The sequence below is a fragment of the Garra rufa genome, chromosome 3 (assembly GCF_049309525.1).
Source record: "Garra rufa chromosome 3, GarRuf1.0, whole genome shotgun sequence".
NCBI classification, from domain to species: Eukaryota; Metazoa; Chordata; class Actinopteri; order Cypriniformes; family Cyprinidae; genus Garra; species Garra rufa.
The window spans coordinates 43,178,105-43,203,734 of NC_133363.1; the positions used below are offsets into that span (position 1 = coordinate 43,178,105).

The 25,630-nt window shown below is 36.1% G+C and overlaps 1 protein-coding gene across 2 annotated transcripts in view; it reads left to right on the forward strand.

The window, feature by feature from the left end:
- adam10a (ADAM metallopeptidase domain 10a) overlaps positions 1-25,630 on the forward strand; it is a 71,683-nt gene that overhangs the window by 15,875 nt on the left and 30,178 nt on the right. For both annotated transcript variants that reach the window (XM_073836206.1, XM_073836207.1), the window contains exon 2: positions 1,943-2,093. In XM_073836206.1, coding sequence (XP_073692307.1) covers positions 1,943-2,093 — 151 coding nt within the window. The remainder of the gene's footprint in view (positions 1-1,942; positions 2,094-25,630) is intronic.

The following is a 25,630-nucleotide window of genomic DNA, read 5'->3' on the forward strand; positions in this document are numbered from 1 at the left end:
TTCCAGATTGCATAATTACGTTTGAAATAAGGGTTTTTCACCCATGAAAGTTCGCCAAACAACAATAAAATGTGACCACAGCTTAAGTCTTCTGAAGCCATACAGTACCTCTGTGCAAGGAAAAGATCAAAATTTAATTTGTTCATTAAAAGTTTTTCTTTCTGCAGCAGTGTCCTTCTATTCAAGATTTGACTGAGAAACCCGTTTGGGTTTGAAACCAAATGAGGCTTGGTATTTGACACCAGGATTTTCATTTTTGGTTGCACTACCCTTTTAACTTGTAGCCTCTGGCAGATGAAGGTATAATTAATATTAAAGCATTTTTGCGAACTTGCTGCATTCTCAGTGTGCTCTGGTATGCTTTTGAAAGCAGTTAAGAAGCATTTGAGGAGAAAAAAATAAAATACTTCTCAAAAGAAAATGCAGTGTTACAGAGCTCTAAGCCAACTCTTAAACACTAGATTGCAGCGGTAATTGGCCTGTGACATTCAGTTTTTGTTGTACAGAGGCATAAATCGGTTCAGGCCGTCTCCAGACGTGACCTGCCAGCACTGATGGCCCTCTTGCAGAGCCGTTATTCTGTTCTCAGAGTAAAAAGGAACCACTCTATTGAAGCCAGTTTGATGCTTGAGGCTTATTGTCATAGCAGACATGGTTGGAGCCCTGGGGAGGTAGAGTTAGATTGAAAACAGGAAAGGTTGGTTCTCTGTGGGTTGTGTTGACTGATGGAAGGCCAGTGTCAAAGTTCTTCCTTTTGAAACAAGTCAGCCAGAGGTTGCAGGGTCTTATTAGTCTCTTTGTCTTATAGACTTTTCAGACTGCATTGCCCTTTCCAAAATAAGCAGAGTATATAACTGTCATCATCCTGCTATGATTTCAGGGTTGTGTAGGAAAGGGACTAAAAAAGCTGTTCATGAGATGAAATGTATGGAGCGCTGTGAGTAATTCATATGTACAACTGTCGTGACGAAGTGAACGCTCCCTGCTAAGGTCAAGCTATTCTTAGCATAAATACTACTGTGCCAGGAAGTTGCTTTTTTGAGTCTGAGGAAGGATGGGAGGAAAAACATGAATACTGTACTTTCCCACAATAGAAGTGGAAAATATAAGAACCCTCAAGCACATATGATAGTAATAGTTAGTTTTTTCTCTTTCTCTGTGTTCGCTGTTCATCTTGTTATGGGTGTTATGACAGTATAAGGCCAGCTTCACACATATTCATATTCATGCACGTATTTACAGATATGCAGTACAAATACTGCAATGTTTAGCCTATTTTGCTGTGTTTTTTGAATTTTATTTTATTTTAAAATATTTTACACAAAGTATTTATTCTTTTTTTTTCCCTATCAAATTAAGTTATTTTTACAAGACAGCTCCAAGACAGCAATTCATAACCACTTTTGCTGAACAGTTACATTTCTGGACAAATACTACTGATTGAGTTGTAGTTTGTCATATTTTCAAGTTTTGCCAGCTCCCATTAACCACGTTTATAATTTATGGCTGTTATTTTAAGGTTAAATTCAGTGTGGTGAACTGGAATTTTTTAATTTTTTTGGCTCTACATGGTGTCCCTCCCTGACGTGGTGCCCTGGGCACATGTCCAGTCACCCATCTGGTTAAAACAGCCCCGACAGAGACGCAGATGTATTACGCAGCAGAAACTCTGTCAGTGTGAAAGCTCGATGACCTGCTGTAATGCTGATTCGCTTACACGCTGCAGACACAGGATGTGTGAAACGGGCCTAAGCCTTGTAATTTACGGATAATGAGTCATCATGTTACAGCTCAAAGTGTAATTCCAACAATCACAGAGCTTTATGCTCACTCTGTCACCACAGTTTGCCTGTTAACCTTCTGCACCAAGTCTTGTGTTCAATAATAGCTCAACCTGTGCCTGATTTTCATCTGTCTTTCTCTTTCTTCTTTTTCTATGTAGGTCAGTATGGGAAACCCCTGAGCAAGTACATTCGACATTACGAAGGCCTGTCCTACGACACAGACGTCTTGCACAGCAAGCACCAGAGGGCTAAGAGAGCTCTGCCTCACCAGGACCAGTTCCTGCACCTGGACTTCCACGCTCACGGCAGGTCAGCCAAACCTGTCTCTCTCTTCCTGCTCAGATGTTGTTTTTGGAAAACTGAGTTTGTCTTGATCTGGTTGAATACTTATCCTCTTAGCTTTTATGAAGGGAAATGAGCTTCACAGATCTTGCGTTCTGTAAAAATCCAGTCTTTTTTTTACTTTAGGATTGACCCTGGATTGTTCTACCTGAGGTTACACTTTTCACAGAGCATTACAGAATGGTTTAAGACCCCTGGTGATTCAGCGCTCTAGGCAATGCAGAAACAAATTGATCAGGCTTAGATCTTTGGGGTCTGGCAAACAGCCTGCTGACAGAAAGCTTCCCATTTTCTGTGGTTTGTGAGCTTATCTTTAGCATTGTTTCGTTCTTGGATGGTACAACTGGTGCCATATAATTGCACCTGAGGCAGTGTAGTAATATGCCCAGTCAGCATTTACACAGGATATGATTTGCACCGTTCTGATGACAGACGCTGTCTTCCTGTTTTATGACATAATATAAGTAGTAAACTAACAGTTCATTGCTCACTTTAGTAACTTTAATACATACAATACATTTAATACATTCCCCTTTATATTTAATCTACAGATTTCATCTGACACACATCTGACGTCTTAATTTTACTACAGGGATTTTAGATTTATTTTTCAGTCTCTGGTGAAGTAGAAAAACAGATTACACTGGGTCCTCATGAAAGAAGGTTTAATGTAAGTTAACCTCTACAGCATCTATATCATGATGTCGATTACCGCAGAAAATTATTTCAACCCGTACCTCAGTTTGAATAAAAATGATAAAACATGTACAGCTATCCCCATTAAAGCCTTTGGTGCATATTTATCATAAGGTTTAAAAGCAGAAATGTAAAGCTTGTATTTTTGTTAACACTCCTACATGAATTATTCATTTAAAAAAAATAACTTGATCCGTACAGTTTTTATAGTGCAAGGGGTTGCTCATACTGACAGCAATTTGCAGCAGCAAAGTGACAGGATATTATTCATTTTTAATAAGAGTTGAAGATTTTCGTTGACACAAGCAAAAGACACCATTGGCAAAGAAACAAAGTTGAGCAGAGCTTCCATTGTAGGGACCTATGAAATCAGTTATCACTATATTTTTCCGAATTCCTTTTTTTTTTTTTTTTTTCCAAATTCAGTTTTTACCTTTTTTTTTTTTTTTTATAGAATCTGTTTTAATAATTAATTTACATTTTATTAATCAAAAAGCATGACTAATTCATTAAAAATCATGAAACTTACACAATTTAATAGCAATTTATTAAAAGGTTAACAAAAATTACATTTTTAAGGACCTATGAGATGCGTTGTATTTTTTCTCTCTCTCAAATTCAGTTTTATCTTGACCAAATTGTGTGTTTTGCATTAATATTCTGGATTCCATTTTAATAAAGTTAATAACCAAAAGCATCTCTAATCAATTAATTTAATTTATTTTAATTTTTTTTTTTTTTTTTTAAGAAATACTGTGTTGTGTATTTAGGTTTTTCTAGTAAATAAATTCTGGTAAATAATTTTTCTGGTAAATATTCTTTAAAAAATAATGTTTTAATAATAATTGTATTATTAGCAGGAGTACTATCATTACATTGTCATATATTTCTGTCACAGTTTCTTCAAGTTAAACCAAACTTTTATATCGACGGGTTGCTGTGAAAAAGTTTAAGTTTCTGTTTGTACATAATATGACTATATCATATACCCGCACACTTCAGTATGTGTGTAGTAAAAACCAAAACTGCACATCTGCGCCATTCATTCACACAGAAACATTTAGAACATGCAGGATTCATATTTAAAGTCTTTATGTGGCTAAATATTCCTACACATTAGTCCGTATCATGTTTTAGTATAAGTGTGCTGACCTATATTTGATTTAATCGTTTAAAATTTGCCAAATTTCCTGACATTCCGCGTTTAACAGTACATTCCATTTTTATATAATTTTTTTTTCCAACTTTCTACAGATGCCTTTCTACAAAGCTTAACTTTATTTAACTACATTAATTTAACCAGTAATAATTCAGCAAGGTCTTCTTCTTCAGGTCTTTTAATGATCATTAATCACATACAAGCCTGTCTCAGTATACTGTGAAAAAATGAAGAAACCGCACATATCCATTTTGCCTTGATTTATCTCAGCCTGCCTTTTGTCATCAGTTGTATTTCCTTCTGACCCTGCTATATGAAAACAAGAGCCAAAGGACAGGGAGACCTGAGCCTGCTAAGCCCAGTGACGTAATCTTTCCTACAACGAGACGGATCTGTCTGTGTGTTCCAGTGATTGAAAGTTAGTTGACGGCTCCCTCATGTTGAGCGTTTGGTTTTGACTTGTTCTGCGTGTTTGTAGACAACATTTGCTTGGATGATATAGTAATTCTCCTTTCAAGAATGCTTGTGTGTCAAGACAAAGGAGTAAGCATAGAACAAAAAGGACTGCTCGAGTACAGATTACCATACTGTACAAACTCTTCCTTGCGCACATACACACATGTGCACAAGCTGTAGTGTATGCCTTTGTGTCGTGACAAAGGAACGCACCAAAACACACACGCAAGTCCACATAACCATCTGCTTGCTTCCTGCCTGCATGTGTGTGAAAGAGTGTTCAGCAGCCTAAAAATAACACATCCCAAGCGTTCTTTTATTTTCACTCTCTCTCTGTGTCTTCGCACAAAGTGAGACTAAAGGAAGACAGCAGCTTACAAAGGAAGTGCTGTTATCAGCGAGTGAGTATGCCACAACGCATGTTACGTTAAATAGTCATTGTGGACTTCAGGAAAAAGTGGATGGCACTAAACATACGTGAAAACAGGGTCCAAAATCTAGTCAGAAATCCATGTGACTATGTCATATATTTAGTGCTACGATGTTTCTGAGACATGTAAATACCAGATGTAAACAGCAATCTGTCTCATCTGGTTCATCCTAGATGGATGTTAATATCAGGTGCAAACAGGGCCCTTGTTTGCATGAGCTCAGAGGACTCCTTTCTCCCTTTAGACTTCAAAGGTCTCTTTTGAAGCCATTGTACTCAAACATGATGAAGGTCATCTATTGTGAAAGGGGTTCTGAGAGGCCAAAGTGAGTCAAGTTGATGTTTAGGCGCTTAACAGGATCTCTGAGTATGGCACAGCATATAAAGTGGCCATTTGTCACATGTGATGGAGTGTTTTTCTTTAAATACATTATTCATGAGTCAGCCTTATTATGTTTAGATGCTGAATTTGATTATATGATAAGGTTAAAGTGCTTATTTAATAATGACATATATATTAATTTGTCTGTAAGTGCTACCTGAGATTGTAACGTACAGTGACAGAAAATTGCACTTATAATTAATGTGTTAGAAAATGTGTTACTGCTCTTCTGAAAAGATTCATTATCAGAGGTTAGAGAATCTTTTGCATTTAATAAACCTCGTTAATGAGCAAACAGACGTCATTACATGTAAATAAGTTGCCCTTTTATCAGTTTCCTTCATATTAATATTCTAGGCTACTGCTTATTTATTGGTTTCTGAAATCAAATTAGTAAAATTATTTTAGGGGTGCACCAATATTAAAAGTCTGCCTGACACTTTGCACATATTAAAGCCTTGAAAATAATTTTTTTAATGCTCCAAATGAATTTAAGCATGAGCAATTAAATTAAAATTAAAATTGATATTCATTTTGAGCTTTGCTAAGATTATTTTTAGATGGGATATTAAATTATTAGTGTTTTTAAAGTATCTGGTGGATGACTGCAAATATAATCTGAATGTGTAAATTAATTGAATTTAATATTCAGTTTGGACCGATATAGACAACCATCATTTATACACTCATACATTTTATACATATATACATATATACAGTCAAGCCAGAAATTATTCATACCCCTGGCAAATTCTGACTTAAAGTTACTTTTATTCAACCAGCAAGTTTTTTTTTTGACCGGAAATGACACAGGCTTCTCCCAGAAGATAATAACATGATGTACAAGAGGCATCATTGTGGAAAAAAATATTTCTCAGCTTTTATTTACATTTGAACAAAAAGTGGCATATTCAAAATTATTCATACACTTTGCAAACTGTCACATTCTATGGGAAAATCCAAAGTTCTATACCATTCCAAATAGTCCAAGCTGTTCTAAAGCATCCTAATTACCCTGATTCATTGGGAACAGCTGTTTTAATCAACTCAACAGGTGAAAAACAGAACTGTAAAAAATCTGTTTTAATCAACTCAACAGGTGAAAAACAGAACTGTAAAAAATCTCAGAGCACGTGGTCGGAAGCCAAAAGTGACACCTTTGCTGGCCAGGAGGATAGTGATAGAGGTAAAAAAGAATCCAAGGATCACCACCAAGGCCATCCTGATGAATCTGGGCTCTGCTGGTGGCAACATCTCAAGGCAGACAGTCCAACAGACACTGCACACCGCTGGGTTCCACGGACGGAACTGAATTATTTGACCACAATGATGTAGCCTTCATTTGGCATAAAAAAGGAGAAGCCTTCAACCCTAAGAACACCATCCCCACTGTCAAACATGGTGGCGGGAACTAGGGCTGGGCGGTATGACCAAAATTTTATTTCACGGTATGAGAAATTTTATTTCACGGTAACGATATCTTTCACGATATAGTTTTTCATATAGGTAGTTATTCCAGAAAATGTACAAAAGGGCTTTATATAATAAACTAGAAGCTAAAGTTCGATAACAAACTTTAAATGTTGGCTTGGAGAGCCAACCTGGGCAGCCTTGGGGCAAAAGAGCCAGAGCACTTGTGTGTCCGAGTTCTGGCTTCTAAATGAAACACTGTAAAAAAAGTCTTTGAATTGAGATCTGTTATCCGGTGGCCCCCTCTTGTGGACAACATTAGCATTATGAACCACAGTAACATTCACAGCATTCCAGAGCGCGAGCCGTCATCTCACGTTCTCATGAAAGCCGACGCGAGGCTTTAAGTGTTACATAAAATTGGTTTTGAATAAAACAGCTCACAAACAGCTGAATTTAGCTCTTGGTGTGTTCTTATGGGTGGATGGAATGAAATCGCTGGAATATTATAATTTTAAGGGTGGTATAATGCGTGCAAATTAGTTTTGTGAGTACGTACACAGAATGTACGCGCTGAAGCAAAAGTGAAAGTACGTAGGGTCACCGCTTTTGAGTGGAGTGGAATTGCTCCTTTAGAGGGGGCATTTTTTCTCAGCCAATGCAAGTCTATAGGAAATTTTTCATGTAAAAAAATTAATAATAAATAAACTGTAAGTCTGATCAGTCTAAAAAGATATAGCAACAATCTCGTGGCCAGGGCCCAGGTCTTTGCCGAGTTTGGGGCTTCTGCACGTGAGTTGGCCACGCCCACTTATTTACATTTTGCGGTATACACGGAATAAAAAAATTCTTTTACGGTACACATTTCATTCCGCGGTAACGATATATACCGTCATACCGCCCAGCCCTAGCGGGAACCTAATGTTTTGGGGGTGTTTTTCAAACCTAATCACAGTAAACGGCACCATGAAAAAGGAGCAATACATCAAAATTCTCAACAACAACATCAGGCAGTCTGCAGAGAAACTTGGCCTTGGGCACCAGTGGACATTTCAGCACGACAACGACCCAAAACACACAGCAAAAGTGGTGGAGAAATGGTTAGCAGACAAAAACATTAACGTTTTGCAGTGGCCCAGCCAGAGTCCTGACTTAAATCCAATTGAAAATCTGTGGAGGGAGCTAAAGATCAGGGTGATGGCAAGGAGACCCTCCAACCTGAAAGAGTTGGAGCTCATCGCTAATAATGAATAGGCAAAAATACCAGTTTAGACATGCAAAAAGCTGGTCAGCAAGGAAGCATTTGATTGCTGAAATAGCCAATAAAGGCTTTTCTATATGAAGGATATTAATAATTTCGGACATGCCACTTTTTGTTCAAATGTAAATAAAAGATGAGTAATAAGTTTTTCCACAATGATGCCTCTTGTACATCGTCTTATTATCTTCTGGGAGATGTCTGTGTCATTTCTCATCAAAAAAAAAAAAATTAGCTGGTTGAATAAAAGTAATTTTAAGTCAGAATTTGCCAGGGGTATGAATAATTTCAGGCTTGACTGTATATATATATTTTTTATAAAGTATTTTCTGCTCATCAAGGCTAATTAAAAATACAGAAAAATCAGTAATATTGTAATATTGAGAAATATTGCAAATTAAAGGTTTTCTATTTGTGAGTAGTGGTTTTGTAGTATTGACAGCTTTGCATCACAGAAATCAATTATATTTTAAAGTATATTAAAATGGAAAACTTATTTTAAATTGCAGTAATATTTCACAATATAATTTTCTGTATTTTTGATCAAATAAATGAAACTTTGAGCATAAGAGACTTTATATATATGTGTGTGTGTGTGTGTGTGTGTGTGTGTGTGTGTGTGTGTGTGTGTGTGTGTGTGTGTGTGTGTGTGTCAACCACTACCAATACTCAATATGATACAGATATATTGTGTATCCCTTAACTATAACAAATATGCAAGAGGCTTTTGATATACACAGCATTTTCTTTTTTGTGTACACAAATTTTTTTTTTTTTTTTTTTTTTTATATGTGTGTCTAAGGAGGGTTTTGTTCAGTAGGTACTATTCGATCTGGCCCAAATGGTCCTCTGTCCCATCTCTTGATGAAAAGAGCCAGTGTGTTGTGTTTAACTGCTGGATAGTTTGCATATAACAAGCCTTGGTGTTCTCAGTTATCACTGAAAGCTGTTTTGTTTAGTTTCTGACATGAACCCAGGCACTCAACTGTATGTTCAGACACATGTGGGGTGGTGTGCCTGAAAACAGTTGTCTGTGGCTGAAAGCAGTGTATTGTTTGAAAGAGAGCAGTGCAGCGCAGTGCAGCAAGTGAGTGTGTATGTGTGTGGTACATTTGGTGTGTTTTGCCTATTGGGATTAGCGGTTTAAGCTGCAGTGGAGCATCATGCCAGAGATGGAACAGAATGAGCCCTGGAGCTAATCTCTCCAAGGTGAGTCCACAGCCGCACTCATTCCCCTCCGCAGAACCAGAGAGGCTTAGGAGTGAATGAATATTTAACAATGCAAGAGATTCACGGGGAGTCACACATCACCGTATGACTTGAGCCTAGTCAGTGTGAGTCTTGTGACTAAATACTGATCTGCACATCTCTTCCCAGATCTCTTCCTCTTGCTTTTATGTGAAACAGTGAGGTGATCTCTGCACTGTTCCTGCAATGTCACTGTCCCTTACACGCATGAGTTGAAGTGATGTCATAGTCAGAATGAGAAGTGTATTTACATTACATTACCATAGCAGTCACTTTCCTATTCAAGGTGACTTGGAGTGCATCATCTATGGCACAGTCCCTCTGGAGCAACCCAGACTCTCAAGTGTCTAGCTCAAGGGCACAATGGCGATAGGATCCCAGTTATTCATGAATAAGGCTTTGGACTGGTAACTTTATGATGGCATACTGAGGTAAGACAGCTGCCCATAACTTCCCCAAGCCCTTTAGGTATTTTCAAGGCTTTGGAAGACAAAATGCTGGCTGTGTCATCTCTCGGTTGTTAAAAAAGTCTCCAACTAAACAAAGCTGAACAGAGAGCTTGTGATTTAACCTCTGGGGAAGTAACTGTATACATAAGTGTCAAAGTAGCAGGAAGGTAGAGGAGGTTAGTTTGTCATTGTGTTGACTGTTTTTTAGCTTTTCAGCTCATATCAGACTGATCTTATGGGAATCCCTCTGTGATTTGCAGTTTTGGGTTCTTTAGTGTCATAAACAGTGGTTACTTTGACTGTTAACGGCTGTTCAAAAGTTTGAGATCAGTAAGATTTTTAATGTTTTTTTTTAAAGACGTTTCTTATGCTTATAAAGGCTGCATTTATTTGATCAAAAATCCTGAAAATAAATATTATTGTGGAATATTATTTCAATGTAAAATAACTGTTTTCTATGTGAATATATTGTAAAATGTAATTTATTCCTGTGATGCAAAGCTGAATTTTTGGACATCATTACTCCAGTTTTCAGTGTCACATGATCCTTCTAATATGCTGATTTATTATCAGTGTTGAAAACAGTTGTGCTGCTTAATATTTTTTTGGATCCTTGGAATCTTTAACAAGTAAAACGTTAAAGAGAACAGCATTTTTTTTAAAGAATATAAACTATCATTTAAAAGTTTGTGGTCAGTAAATTTTTGAAAGAAATCAATACTTTTATTCACCAATGATGTGGTAAAATGATTTTTTTTTAAAAGTGACAGACTTATATTGTTAGAAAAAAAATTATATTTTGATTAAAGCTGTTCTTTTAAACTTTTTTATTCATCAAAGAATCATGAAAAAATCTAGACAGCATTTGGTACATATCAGCATTCAGCATCAGCATATATTACAGCTTTCCTAATTTCAATATATTTGACCCTGGACCACAAAACCAGTCATTTTGAAATTGATTTATACATAAATAAGCTTTCCGTTGATGTATGGTTTGTTAAAATAGGAAATATTATGCCGAGATGCACCTTTTTGAAAAACTAGAATTTGAGGGTGCAAAAAATCTAAATACTGAGAAAATCGCCTTTTAAAGTTGTCCAGATAAAGTTTTTGCATACATTGCATAAAAGAAAAATCGATCATTTTGACCCATAATGTATTGTTGGCTATTGCTACAAACATACCTGTGCTACTTGGTTTTTTGGTCCAGGGTTACATATAGGTTCTGAAAATGAATCCAAACCTTTTCAAAAGGGAGAGATGGTATAACTAAAAGTGATTTAGACATGGCTATGCAGACAGTGGGGATGTTAAGAGATTATAAACCTGCTCAGTGTATATATTAGCCTTGACTTTATTGATTACACACAGCCATGATCACCATGAAATTCCCTCTTCTTCCTCTCCTCTGACTGCATAAATATACCAGTCAGCAGGCACACAGTGAGCCGGTACATTAAATTGTCTATGGGTGTGAAGTTTATTTATTGAGCGTCTGATGTGATGTTTCTGTCTCTCCTAAAAGCTGATGCTGCACTTTTGCCAGCATGTCACTTATTGAGCGTAGGCTGTAGAGACTGAGTCTTCTTTCTGAAGACTGATGGATTTGCTCAAATCACTGCAGGTGTTTTTGTTAGAGGGCAGATTCTTCAGTTGATAACACGTGACATCCGATCGGCTTCAGACATCTTTTCCTCTCTCTGTCAGAAGCCTTTTCTGTCTCTGCTTTCAGTACCGTGTTCATGTAGGTGGAATTACTAAGAGGTTTGTTAGTCTCTGAGAAGGTCAGAGAGAATTACCTGTCATTTGGCTCCTGCCCCCAGCTCTCAGAGCTAGCAGACTGGGCTTCAGATGCCCACCTTAATACTGTGGATGAACTTGCTTGTTTGTTTGACTTCAGTGATAGATGCAGTATCACTTCACTGCAGGATCTTAGCCAACCCTGCTTTCCCACAGAGGTGTATTCTGTGTGGGAACTCTGTATGTGTATCCGTTTTGCACAATCATAGTCAAAATGTTTTATTTTTGTGAATTAAATAAGATGCAGATGAGTGCCTGCATGTGAATCCACACTTTCAACCATATTTATTTGTTAACTAAAAGCATGCATATTAAGCTTACAGCACTTGACGTTTCATGTAATCTAACTGATTTGCATTTTATTACAAATAGCTTTTACAAAAAGTTTTTTCTAGGGCTGATTTTGCTTATGCTAGTGACTGCTTCAAAAAATATTTAATTTTCATATATTGGCCCTACAGAATTGGTGCAAAGCCAGAGTTAGAAACGTCTTGGAATTTTTTTTTTTAAAGTATGCAAACTTTAACATCACATTGCAGAATTTTACCTTGCTAACTAAAACACTACTAAAACATACTACAATACAAATCATTTGCATTACTGTACTAATATTTTGCAGTTTTATACTCCCAAATATGAGGATTATGTGTTCCCTTATGTCACTAGCAAAACAATGATAACATGTTTCCGTAGTGACAATTTTATGTGACATGTTTTGGTAATGGCAATTTTAGATACTTTTCGATAAATTTAGGGGTGTGGTTAAAATCAGTCTCAGCCAATTGACTAAAACAAACACTGTTTTGGTAGTGACATGAAAATGCGGGTCACTTTTTTTTTTATCACAAAGTTTCCTAATTCACAAAGAAAATATTCTTTATATATATTATAAAATATATATTTTTTAACCTTCATTTTTTTTTAAATCAAAAAGATACTTTTAAAAACAACAATGGAAAAAAATACAAAAATTATTTCAATATCATTTTCTTAAGTTACAATTTAGGAGTTAGCAGGGTTCATACAAAGTGCTTCAAGTGCTTGAAGTACTTGAATTTGACTTTCTGAAATTTAAGGCCTGGAAAACTCTTGAAAATAGCAATATTCCTGAAGAGGTACTCAAAAAGTCCTTGAATTATTGTAAGATAACGTATCTATGAAATAAGTGTTAAGTAGTATTGTCAATAAGCACATATCTTTTTATGCAAAATTCACAAAGTCCAAAAAACATCATACCCTTTTCGCTTATTTCAGTTAATGTCAGAAAACAATTGAGTACTGACTGTCGTGTAAACATGGCTGAAGATGTGAAAAGAGGAACAGATGTCCGATAATTGTCCGATAAGTGAGATCTCTGACTGAAGATCTTAAAAATCAAAAAAGTAGTGCTTGAAAATTCATTCAAAATTTCATTTTGCAGTATCTGTACGAACCCCGAGTTAGGGTTGGGACAGCCACCTCCCAATTGAGAGTACCCAATAAATGATTATTTTAAACATTAAGCTTACTAATATTTTAAATATTATTGTGATTTTCAATAGATAATATATAGGTCTTAGTAAACATCTAAGAATTGAAAACTTAAACGCTTTTTAAATATGTTTTTTGGTTGTGGGACAGCAGTTTGCACCAATTTTGTAGAATGGCCCATATTTTCCTTATTCCATATATTATGTATGTTATTTTAGTCTTTAAACTTCCTTAAAGACAAAATGTCTGTACTTACGTTCCATAAGCTTTTTTCCCCTTTAATTACACCACATGTGTACTTGTATAAGCTGATATTCAAAGTAGAATTACATTAGCTGATGAAATTTTAAATGAAAATTATCCCCTAAAGCAAAAGGATTGCATTCTAAGCCTCCAGTCATTTAAAAGCATTAAAGGTAATTTGCTCGCATATTAAACTCTAAGTGATGCTCTCTGTTAATCTTTAATGAAAGCAAGCAAGCTAGCAAAAAAGACACAAAACAGTGGAAGACTTGCTGTTGAAAGGACAGTTTGTCTCCAGATTCTGATCAAATATATTTAATACAACCAAAAAGCACCAAAGCAACCTACCCAGAAATGCTCTGGAAGAGTTGGAAAGACTTGTTCCAGTTCTGCTGGAACTAATTAATTGTACGACTAATGTAGTATTCATGGTCTAATGATTAGTAAGTTGGGCTGCTAAGAGAGCGCTAAAATTAAGAGTGCAGTTTTTTCATTTACAATCCTGTTGGACAGTTAGTGCCATGCCATGTAATCAGTGCCATGCATCTAGTTTTGTAATATTGTTGGAGATTTTTGTTGCCGAAACAAGAACAATTTTATTGTGGAACTGAATGTACAATTCCATTCAAACACAGCTTGAACTTTTCACTCCACCATTAAAACAGCACAGATTTATTATTAGAGCATACAAAATTACACCGACTCTTTCACTGTGCCAGTGCTCCTGAACTTTGCACAATTTTGATTGTGATGCTTTTGTGTACCCAGGTCTCATCCACTATTGCTGTTTCCAAATGCAATAAAAACGGCCTGTTTTGTCAGCATGAATGAGCACAGAAGCATTACATTTGATTGCAGTAGATATTCAAATGACTGTTAAAAACTTGTACTTAGCATTTTAAAATGACTCAATTTCTTTTATCATTCAAACAAAATTGCAGAAGTGGTAATGATATCAGCCTTTTTACATCAATGCTAAGAAGATGACCAGGAGGGCTGTGGTGTCACGTTTTTGTAGTCGTGAAAGGGAGCATGTGTGTGTGATAAACATGCTATTCTGTGTAAAACAGGCAAGGCAGGGTCACATGGTCTTCATGTGAAGTATATCTCCCCTCTCACACCCTCATGTGAGCTCAGAGAACAGAGAGATTAGGAAAAGTTGAGTATGAACAGTCCCTCCTTACATTCTCCTGAAATTCCTGAAGATTGAGTGCTGGGCATGTGATAAGATCCAAATAAGATCCTTCTCTCTGCGAGAGAAGTTTGTAATATTGGTTTACTTTTTTTTTTTTTTTTTTTTTTTTTTTTTTCAGCTCCGTTATTTTCAATTATGTGCTATGAAACACACTGTTTGTTTTATTTGGTTTTGGAAGAGAGATTATCAATGAGCAACAGAGAGCAGCTTAAAAAATAGTAAATAAAAATTTGTTGAGTGTTTTTCCGACTGTGATCTTTTCAGAAGCCCTGCAGAGCTCTTTAGATGTCCTGCCACACATAAATTCAGTGACATTTTTTGAGGGTTTTCATCTGCTGTCCATACTTTCTTAGTATTGATCACAGTGAAGGGACCGGAAGCACAGGGGTGGCTGAAATAACAAAGGAAGTGCTGAGAGATCACAGTAGGGTTTCATAAGTATCTGGTCTTCTGACCGCAGACTGCAAGAAGAAATAAATATTTTATTTTAAACAGTACATGTTGTTTGTTGTTGTTATGGGAAAATTGAATTGAGATCAAGAGGTTTTTCTGATAAGTGTATTTATTGTACATTTCTGTGATGGAGGTTGTAGTTTATTAAAATTGACATTTTAAAGGTTTTTTTTTTATTAGGCGAATGACTTTGTGTGGTTGTAGTCTTTTCCCTACTGAAAATAAGATGTGGAAGCAGAGGTTGAAATAACATTTTATGGTGCTTTATTTGGTTGTGTTTTTTTTTTTCTAAAGCAACCTTTAACCAACAAGGTTGAAGTTAGGGATGCCCCAAATCCGCCTTTTTCTTCTCCGATACCTAGTGATCGATATTGGCCGATACCGATCCGATACCAGTGAAGATTTTTATTTATTTATTTATTTTTTACATTTAAATAAATGTAGAATTTATATCTCTCTGTGTGGAACTGATAATCATTCTTTCACAATCTACTAAATACAGACTACTTTATTAGAAAGAAAAATAAAATAGAGCCAATACCCAATATGAATTTCGGATCGTTGTATCCCTAGTTAAAGTAGTGCTCTGGGTGGTTTCTTGTTTAAAATAGCCCATCCCTTTGATATGTTTGTCCATAGATGCTAGACCATACAGAAGTTTGGGGTTGGTATTATTTTGAAAGAAGTCTCACACACACTAATGCTGCATTTATGTGGTCAGAAATATGGTTAAAGTTTTTTTGTGTGTTTATAAATTTAAAGTTTTAAATTATTTAAATTTTAAAATATTTTCAAACATACTTTATTCCTGTGATAGCAATGTTAAATTTTCAGCAGTCATTACTCCAGTCTCTGGTTCTTTCTGAAGGATCAGTATCACATGATCCCATTAGAAAAACATTCTAATACTCTGATTTCCTCTTATTACCAATTTTGAAAACATTAGCAATTTTGTGGAAACTGCTTTTTTTAGGGATCTTTGATCAGGGTTTCCACAGGTCCTTAAAAAGTCTTAAATGGTACAAGAAAGTCATAAATTTGGGGACGGAAAGATGTTTCAATTGTGTAATGTGTTGATTATACTTTAAAAGGCTATTATTTCATTAAATAAACATCAGTGTTATATTGTTATATTACAAGGAAATTAATATTTCTGCCGTTCTGAAAGTGCAACCTGCTGGCGGAGAATATTTACATTTTCAATAAGCTGCAAAGTTGTACATGTGAACTGGTGGATTGACAAGAAGATAAAGCAAATCTAAACAATGAAGACAGTCAAATAACAGTATTTATGTTATTTAATGAATATAATCATTGACAGTTGTTTAAATTAATATAATAATTGATACTTTCACTTATCCTTTTCTAAAACTTTCTGATTTTGTGAAAACTTGTGTTTGAACTGTAAATCATGTTTTTTTACAGTCATTTTACTGTTTAATATGTTACCATATATTACTCCGCTCATATGGAATTTTATTTGCGCAGGTTTTAAAAAGTCTTGAATTTGAGCTTAAAAATCTTGCAGACAACCTGAAAAGCATTTATTTAAAAGTCCAAAGGGTTTATTTGTAAGACCATCACTTGGAAAAGTAAAAGCGCAATTTAAAGGAACCATATGTAGGATTGTGGCCAAAACTGGTACTGCAATCACTTTCAAAATACTGTAGAACGATGTATCCCCTCCCCCTCCCCCCTGACTTGAGGTTGCCAGCGCTGCAGGATCCAGCAGGAACGTAGGCTGCTACAAGGAGCTTCTAATGGCAAGTGACGAGTCCTACACAGTAATTTTTTTTCTTCTGTTAATTATGTTTATGCTTCACGAGAGATGTTTTGCGAAGTAATTATGTATCGCAAAAATGTACTAATGGCGATTAGCCAAATATTTCGTAAAGATGTACTGTAATAACACATTTCAGTCGGAACATAGATTGTTTTCATACCCTGCTAGTGGTGCGATATAAAGCTTTTTATGAACGCATTTAGCACAGGCAACCGTGGAAAATCCACTGTTTACGTAAGCAAAGTTAGCCAAACATAGATGAATCTTACCTGTCCAGGAGAAAATTAGCAACGTTAGCGTCTGTCTTCAAATTGTTCTCCGTTTTCAGCCGTCTCCATCTTTCAAAGGCATATCCTATACAAATCCATGTTTTATTTCGGACTTTGTCACGACGTATTTCTGATTCATAACGAGGTCTTTTAGGTTTCGTAACGTTATACATGTTTTATCCGACACGTTCTTAGCTGCAGCTGTAAGTAGAGCAGAGCTGGCCACCCGGATGACGAAACTCTACTGACTTCGTGATTAGTAGATAGCTGGAGCCTCAGACCAAAACACAAAATGACAACAATAACATCAGTCGTGGGCTGCAACTGTCACTTTTAAATGACAATATCCTGGCCCGACCACTGTTGTCAGTGATATAAGTATTTGAAATGAACATGATTTCTTATTGTCTAGTGACATGTCAGGGCCATTTTATGATTAACTGACATAAATTTCTTACATACGGTTCCTTTAAAGTTCATGTCTGTAGTGAAAATGCTGCAAAATGATTTACAATAGCAACACTAAAGCTTCCCATAGCAAGCACCACAAAAGATTTTCTCTCTGTCTCGCTCGCTCAAAAACACACTTTATCATCATGACAGTGATCTCTACAGTCCAAATACGTCTTTTGTGTAGCAGTATGTGCTGTACAGGAGATGTTGACTCATCACCAGATGGGTTTTTATGAGGTTTTTTACTGAAAAGTTCTTAAAAAGCTTTCCCGTCCATCCATCAAACGGTTAACAGCCCCTGCACCTGAATCTCTGCTGCTGTGCTCTGATGTTGTTCTTATTCATCTGCACCTCACTCACTCTCACTGTCTCCTCTCTCTGTAGAGTAACTCTTGCTCCAGTTGCTCATACGTGTCCCTGATGTTTTTGTCCTGTTGCTCTAAATTGGATTTAGACTGAGGTGCTCCTCTAGGACATTCTGAGGGAAATCTTCTAATCACACTGGCTTCGCCTTGCATCTGATAATGAAAGTTTGTGTGCATCATAGCAGTTTGCAGTATTGTCATTGTGATTATGTATGCTCCTGAAGGGAGGGACGGTAATTAGAGAACAGTGTGTAATAAGTTGATTGATTGGATTAAAAGGTTGCGGTTTAAAATATCGGTTAGAGTGAAGAACGCAAGCATGTAATGGTTTAAGGACTTTCATTAAGAGTTGATACTCTTGTTCAAAGCACACTAGAAGATGAACGAGTGAATAAACATCTTAATGGCTTTTTAACTCGCTGACTCAAATGTTTAAACTGCACACCAACCGCAGGAAGTGTGGTCCTTCCAAGATTTGTTTTTACCTAAATATCTTCAGGATTTTCTGCCTTTGGTTCTCTCATTGGGGATTGTAAACAGTATCCTTTGTGAAACTACTTCATATTTTATACAGCATACTTTTTAATTGAGTTGAATTGTGTCTAATTAAATAATCACATTTTAGTTCTAGGAATCAGATTTCTCACCAGTTCTTTGCTCTTGCCCGCAGTGGTGCAGTCTGCAATTAATTCTGTTGTATTGATTCTGTGTGGCACGCAGCATTGAACACAGACAGACTGGCAAGGAAAGTTGATTCAGGCCCGCTATGCACTGCAGGATCAATGGCTTCTCTGGCAACTGACAATTCATTCCCCTATTTCATGGTTTTTGTGTACTCATTGAGCAAGCGTCCGTGTGTGTAGCCCTCCAGCAGGCAGATGGGCCAATCTGTGTCTCAGTAATGAGTCCTTAGAATGGAGTCTGGTAAAAATAGGTAGCTTTAAAGAGGAGAGAAGGACAGAAGGAGAGAAGAGGCAAGCAGATGAGAGAAAGTCCAGCTCTGCAAAGCCAGAGCCCTGATTTCTACTGTGATTTACAACCTGTCTCAGCAAAAGAATCAATCCAGACTCACTCAAGGACTTCTTATCTCCCTAGCAGGGTGCATTTGGTCATTTTGCCTGCTTGAATTTTCTGCAGATCATTCACCCCAGTATAGATGGGGTGAGTTGGCTGTTGCACTATCATTTTTTTCTACATTTTGTATCAGGTATAGGATAGCATCTCAAATAAAAAAAAAGTTGAACTGTTTTTTTCAAGGCCAATGCAGATACCGATTGTTAACGATACAGATCAAGCAGACTGGTATTTTGAACCGATAAACACACTACCAGTCAAAAGTTTTAAGATTTGTAATATTTTTTTTTTTAAGAAGTCTCCTCTGCTCACCAGGCCTGCATTTATTTGATCCAAAGTACATCAAAAACAGTGAATAGTTTTTATTATATATTTTTTTACTATTTAAAATAACTGTTTTATATTTTAAAATGTGATTTAAGCTGAATTTTTTGCGTCATTACTCACATTAGTCACATGATCCTTTTTAGAAATAATTTTAATATTCTGATTTGCTTTTTAAAAAACATTTATTAAATATGTTGAAAACAGCTGAATAGAATTTTTCAGGTTTCTTTGAGGATTAGAAAGTTCAGAAGAGCAGCATTTTTCTGAAATATCACTTTAGATCAATTCAAAGCATCCTTGCTAAATAAAAGTATTAATTTCTATAATTTCTTTCCAAAGAATCTTGAAAAAAATCTGCATATTAGAATGCTTTCTGAAGGATCATGTGACACTAAAAATGTAGCTTTGATCACAGGAATAAATTACAGTTATTTTAAATAATAAAAATATTTCAAAATATGACTCTTTTTGCTGTACTTTTGATCAAATAATTGCAGGCTTGGTGAGCAGAATAGACTTCTTTAAAAAACAAAAAAATCTTACTGTTCAAAAACTTTTGACTGGTAGTGTCACCAACTTTCTTTAAATGCTTTTAAATCATTTTGTCTGCAAATCGGTTTTGAAAATGGCAGATACCAATTATCACAAAAAGTGTGTAATATCGCAGCTGATAATCGGTCGACTCCCTAATATTAATTATTAATTTATTTGTTTTATTCATTGTGTGTGTGTATGTATATATGTGTGTGTGTGTGTGTGTGTGTGTGTGTGTATATATATTTATATATGTGTATATTATAATTTTTTTTTAAATAATGTTTACTATTACTATACTAATATTGCTAATATTATTTAATTTTTGTTTTTTATTATTATTAATTTTGTTGTTGTTTTGCTTTAATGTAATATTTGTATTAATAATAATTAATTAAATATTAATAATTAATAAAAACTGTTCTTTTCTGTTTTGATTTATATTATTGTTGTTGTTGAGGAGTGTCGTTCCAGGCAGGTAGACCCAGATCAGGTCAGTGAGTCAGGCAGTTGTGTAATGTAGGGATGTTCTTCTCATTAGCGCTTACCTCCTCTGTCCTGACCTAATTCAGCTGCCATCTCTCACAGTCACCTTTATTCTATATTCTTCCTCCTCTCTTTCGTTTACTTGCTCTTTAAGGGATGTTTCATTCTCAGTCAGTGCAATCATTCTCTCTCACACAGACTTACTCACACTCAAAATTCCCCACTGTTCACCGCCCCATCTCCCGTCTGTCATAGAGCACTCTAGTAATGCATTCCTTCATCACTCTGTAGTAAACAAAAGGAGCATCATGTACTCAGTAAATCTCATGTTGCTGGATCACTATGGCCTTATGGACTCATGTAGTTGCCGTCTATGCTTTTGGCGTCATCTTTTTTTTAAATAAATGTCATTACTCTGCATCAGAAATCCACTTATACTCAGATTAGGGGGCTGAGCTGGTGGATGTCATTAATTTCAGATGCATTACTGTAAACGTAATTGAAAGTGTTGAGTGCTGGGTAATTACATTGCACATGCAGCTTGGGCTAAATTGGGTCTGACTGGGATGGGGTGGGATATTCCGGGAACTGCCTTTAGCAGTGAAAGTGACGCCGCTGAGGCACAAAAGATCGCAGTGGGAACCTAGATGCCTCCCTTTGGCTTTTAGGATGCTCATACAAAGGAGTTTGCTGGGTGCTTGACAAATGCAGTGATTCACTGTGGAGCTAATGAAGGCTTGCTGGTGCTCAGCTGATGAGGGGGCCGTCTCTTCTGGCTCTGAGGTCGAGTGCTATCAGAGCCTAATGATCTGTTGGTGGTGAGACCCATTAAAATCACAATCTGCCGTCTGCTTGCATATCAGGGCTGCAGAATGAAATGAAATGTGCCTATAATAATTGCATCTTTAACACTCTTCTGTTTCTTATACCCACAAATATTTTTGCAAAGAAGGCATCCTGTTCTCTCTGTATATGTGTTTGTGATTTCCTGTTTGTTTTGCATTTGCTGAGTTCAGGTTTTTGTGATAGCGTGTGTTTAATGGCTTACAAACACACTGCTTTCCCAGATGTTGCCTTCCTGTCATCACATGAGGATAAATATAGCCCTCCGCAGTAATGATAAGTGGAAATCCTGCTAATTTGTATGAGAAGCAGACAGCGAAGGCTGAGGTGCTCTCTAATCTCCACTCAGGGTAGGATTGACCAACAAAGTCAGTATCCCAGATGATGGGAACCTTAAAGAAAATTAATTATTCTGTTTCCGGTTCTGATTTATTTGAATGATTCCTGTGTCTTAATGGTTGTATTAACACTTCTTTAAGTGCCTTTAAAGGGCACCTATTATTCAAAATCCACTTTTATGTGGTGGACATAAATGTGTGTTGGCAGAGTGTGAACACAACCACCCTACAATGATGAAAATCCACCCACTCCTTATTTTTCAATCTCAGTTAAACTAAATCAGTCTCATTGAGAAAATGGAGGACCGTGTACAATGTTTGAGCAATTGTAACGTCAACAATGTCTCGTAAGCAATCCCGGTGTTCTGTGTTTGGATGGAAGGCTGAACTAGGACTGCCCTCGACTAAAGATTTTTCTGGTCAATATTTAAATCATAATAATGAGCCTTTAATTGCCTACATAGCCTAATAAGTCAACTGCACAAAAAAAAACTTGCCACAGTGTACTGGCAGATATAATAATTATGAATGTGTCAGGAAAAGCAGCAAGGAGACTGCATTAACTTTTAATAATTTATTGATAAACTAGCGCTTTCTTTGTTTTCATGAAGTCGGCGACACTGACTTAATCGCCACATAATCGCCGCAGTACTAGGAATTACTTAGTCTGAGAATATTTGCTTTCTATTTCAGTTGGTTCATTTAAAGGTAGACATTTTTACTCTCTATAGATATATTTTTCATGTCTATAAGGCAAGTGTACACATAGACCGAGACGGCAGAAAGCGCATCCTGTTTGCCTTCATTATTTTACAAAAGTAACACTGTTAATGCAATCTAATAATTTAACTATTTTATGTTATATATTAGTACAGTGTTCCATCTGCATTAGTGGAATGAAATGCACTTTCATTGCAAAAAATTGGAAAGTGCCTCCCAACCCTGGTACTATCAAATAAGTTCTAGTTCTAGTTGTTTTTACATGTTTTTTTCTTTATTGCTTTCTTTTATTTTCTTATTCACAATGCCTTATAATTGAACAGGCATTCTCTTGCATATTTTATAAATGGAACGAAAACAGGAAACCATTTTAAGTTGAGAGTGGGACAATTAGCCTAACTGCTGAGAGCATTTGGACAATAATGATCATTTTTAGCCAGACTGTGATATATGTTTGACTTTCCTCCAAGTATAGGTCTCTGCGGTAAAGTAATGGGAGTTACCAGATTGGTTGCAGAGGCCAAAACAAAGGGGTGTTTTTGACCATGTTACCTGATTGGCTCACGTCATAGTAAGGGTTATGGTTAAGGGTGGAGAAAGGTAAGGGGCATAATTTTCATTGCATTTTTTTAAAAACACCCACAAAGTCAAACACCCAGACCTCATGATTCCACCCACAGCAGCACCAGAAGTGCGGATATAGAAATCACCACTGTTGGTTTTTACATTGTTTATAAAGTCGTGCACTGGTTTCACATGGATACCAAAGTCTCTAAATGGCTCTGGGCACTGGGGGAAAATGTCATGTTCTGTGGTCTCCACAATGACTAATATGGCTAAATGAGGTGTATACGGTGCTAGTGTTTGGGGGTTTTTGGGTGCTTGGGTGGTGTTTGAGTGTTAGCCCACCATGAAAGGTTGAATAAGTGGCTATTGTTCATAATCTGAGTCACATACTGACTGAGGTTTTCTGATTTACACACTGGGTTTTGGAAACTTTGAGACTTCCTGCATTACTTCCTTTTGTCTGAGTGTAACACTTCACTGGATTTCACAAGAAAGAACATGTAATATGCTCATTCCTTGAATTTCTACTACTGTGTCCCCCATAAATGGTAGGTATTGTCGCCTGTCAGTGCATGTCCTGTGGTATGCATGTCTTTTGTGTGTTACAACATTGGTTAGTTACACTGTATGAATGGTATGAACATGTATGTACTCCTAATGTGTCCTTCTGTACTAGAGAATCTGTACTACAGTCTGGTATGGTTACTGCCAAATGGGCGTTTGCCACAACATTAAAATCTAATTAAAATCAGTGTATGTCCCACAAACCTCCTATCTATTGGAATAGTTTACATTTAAACATAAAAACTGTCATTATTATCACTTTATATTACATTATATCACTTTCATGTCCAAAACTATTTTTCTGTATACTTTTGTGATATTTCCTTTTTTGCCCTTTTAGAAGCGTGAAAGCCTCAATGTAATTTTGCTAAAAATAGAAACCAGTACCATTTAAAAATGTCCCAGAGAAGAAATAGTTAAACCGGTTTTCAACAACATGAGGGTCAGACAGATATTTCTGGAAGAAATATAGAAATTAATACTTTTATTTAGCAAGGGTGCTTTAAATTGATCAAAAGTGATGATAAAGACAATTATGTTACAAAAGATTACTATTTTAGATAAATGCTGTCCTTCTGAACTTTCTATTCATCAAAGAAACTTCAAAAAATTCTACTCAGCTATCAATATAATAATAATAATAAGAATAATAAGAAACAAATAAGAATAATAAAATGATTTCTGAAGGAAATGTGACTGGAGTAATGATGCTAGAAATTCTGCTTTGAAATCACAGGAATGAATTACATTTTTAAGTATATTAAAATAGGAAACAGTTATTTTAAATAGTAAAAAATATTTTTAAATTTGTTGGAAACAATTTTTGCTGTGCTTTGGATAAAATAAATGCAGGCCTGGTGAGCAGAAGAGACTTCTTTAAAAAATCTCACTGTTCAAAAAGTTTTGACTGGTAGTGTATAAAAAAACTATAGAAATTCATGCTATGTTCTCATTTAGATAGCTGTGGTAGTGTAAATGTATGCAAGATTGATTAGGAGTTGTCTGTAATACGTATAATTTTTTTGTACATAAAAAAAAAACTGTAGATGTCTATGTGTCCTCATTTAGGTGTGTGTGTGTGTGTGTGTGTGTGTGTGTGTGTAAGAAGGGTAGTTTTAATTAGAGAGTTCTGAAAATGGCCTGACCTCCTCCACCTGCCTGTTCTTCCTCTAGGACTTTCTGTCCTTTAGTTTCCTCTCTCTTCTTTTCATCCTACTCCTCATGTCTCTCATTGTTGTTGTTCTTCCTTTCCTCATGACAGTACTAGCATATGTTAGCAGTGAGTTTCACCTGCACAAAGGTCAAACCCGTTCTGGGTGGAGCACTGATCCGCTGTCCTCATCACTAGGAGTGTTTACTACAGGGACATGGCTCCACCCCTTTGGCCTTGTGTCTTCCTGTTCCTGTACTGAGCCTCTTATGAAATTCAGCTTTGTGTTTTTTAAGGTCAATACTGTGTTGTTTTTCACATTACGGTAATGTCTTTTCTCTAGCTAACATTATTAAAATCTCCCCTGATGAGGCACATCTTGTCCACAGCTATTGTCTGGCTCCTTTAGTCCTCTGATGTATTAGAGACAAGAGCTTTACATACACAAACAAACACATGGGCTCAGCTGCATGAGCATGGGTGATGCCTGATCCTGTTTATCCTAAGGAAATTCATGATCGCAGGGTGGTCAAGGCCATTTTAGCAGAGCAAGACATTTATTTCTCTCTCTCTGCTGACAACAAAACAAATGACTGATGTAATCTGCACACAGAGTACCCTACAGAAAGCTCTGTGGGTATTAATAGACTTGTAATGCCATATACATTCCCTAGCCTTGTATGTTTGCTTATTGAAACATATTGGCCAAAGAATATATTGCCATGGTCGACATTTGGCTAATAAGTGTCAAAATCAGAAACAGTGAAGGAAATGCCATTGGCTGAGCAAAAACAGAGTCCATCTCTATCTTTCTAGTTTACTGTCATTGTATAACAGTTCTGTTTAATAAAATATTAGACAGACCTTTTAAACAAAGAAAATGAACAGTATATAAAAAGTATTATAGCATTTGCCTTTCTATTAAAAATATGGCAGATTTGATGGTTGTTTTGGCTGTTATGAAGATTTAAGTACATTAAATCCACACAGATCCAAAGATTTCAGCACTTAAATTTACAGTTTGTCAAAAGTTTACTAATACACAACTATTACAGAAGGTTCAAACTCTCACTGATGCTTCAGAAGGAAATTGCATTAAGCTTTTTGAATTTTAAGATCAGGGTACATTTAACTGTTGTCTTCTGGGAAAAAATGTAACTTCTGTAGCTTCTGAAGCTTCTGAAGGGCAGTACTAAATTAAAAAAATGATATTTAGGCTAAATAAGAAAAATGTACATCTTTATTCTGTTCAAAAGTTTTCACCCCTGGCTCTTAATGCATTGTGTTTCCTTAAAACTGTGGATCGTTCAGGTAAACAACACAGTATTAAGAATCAAGTGTATGTAAACTTTTGAACAGGGTCATTTTTCTAAATGTAA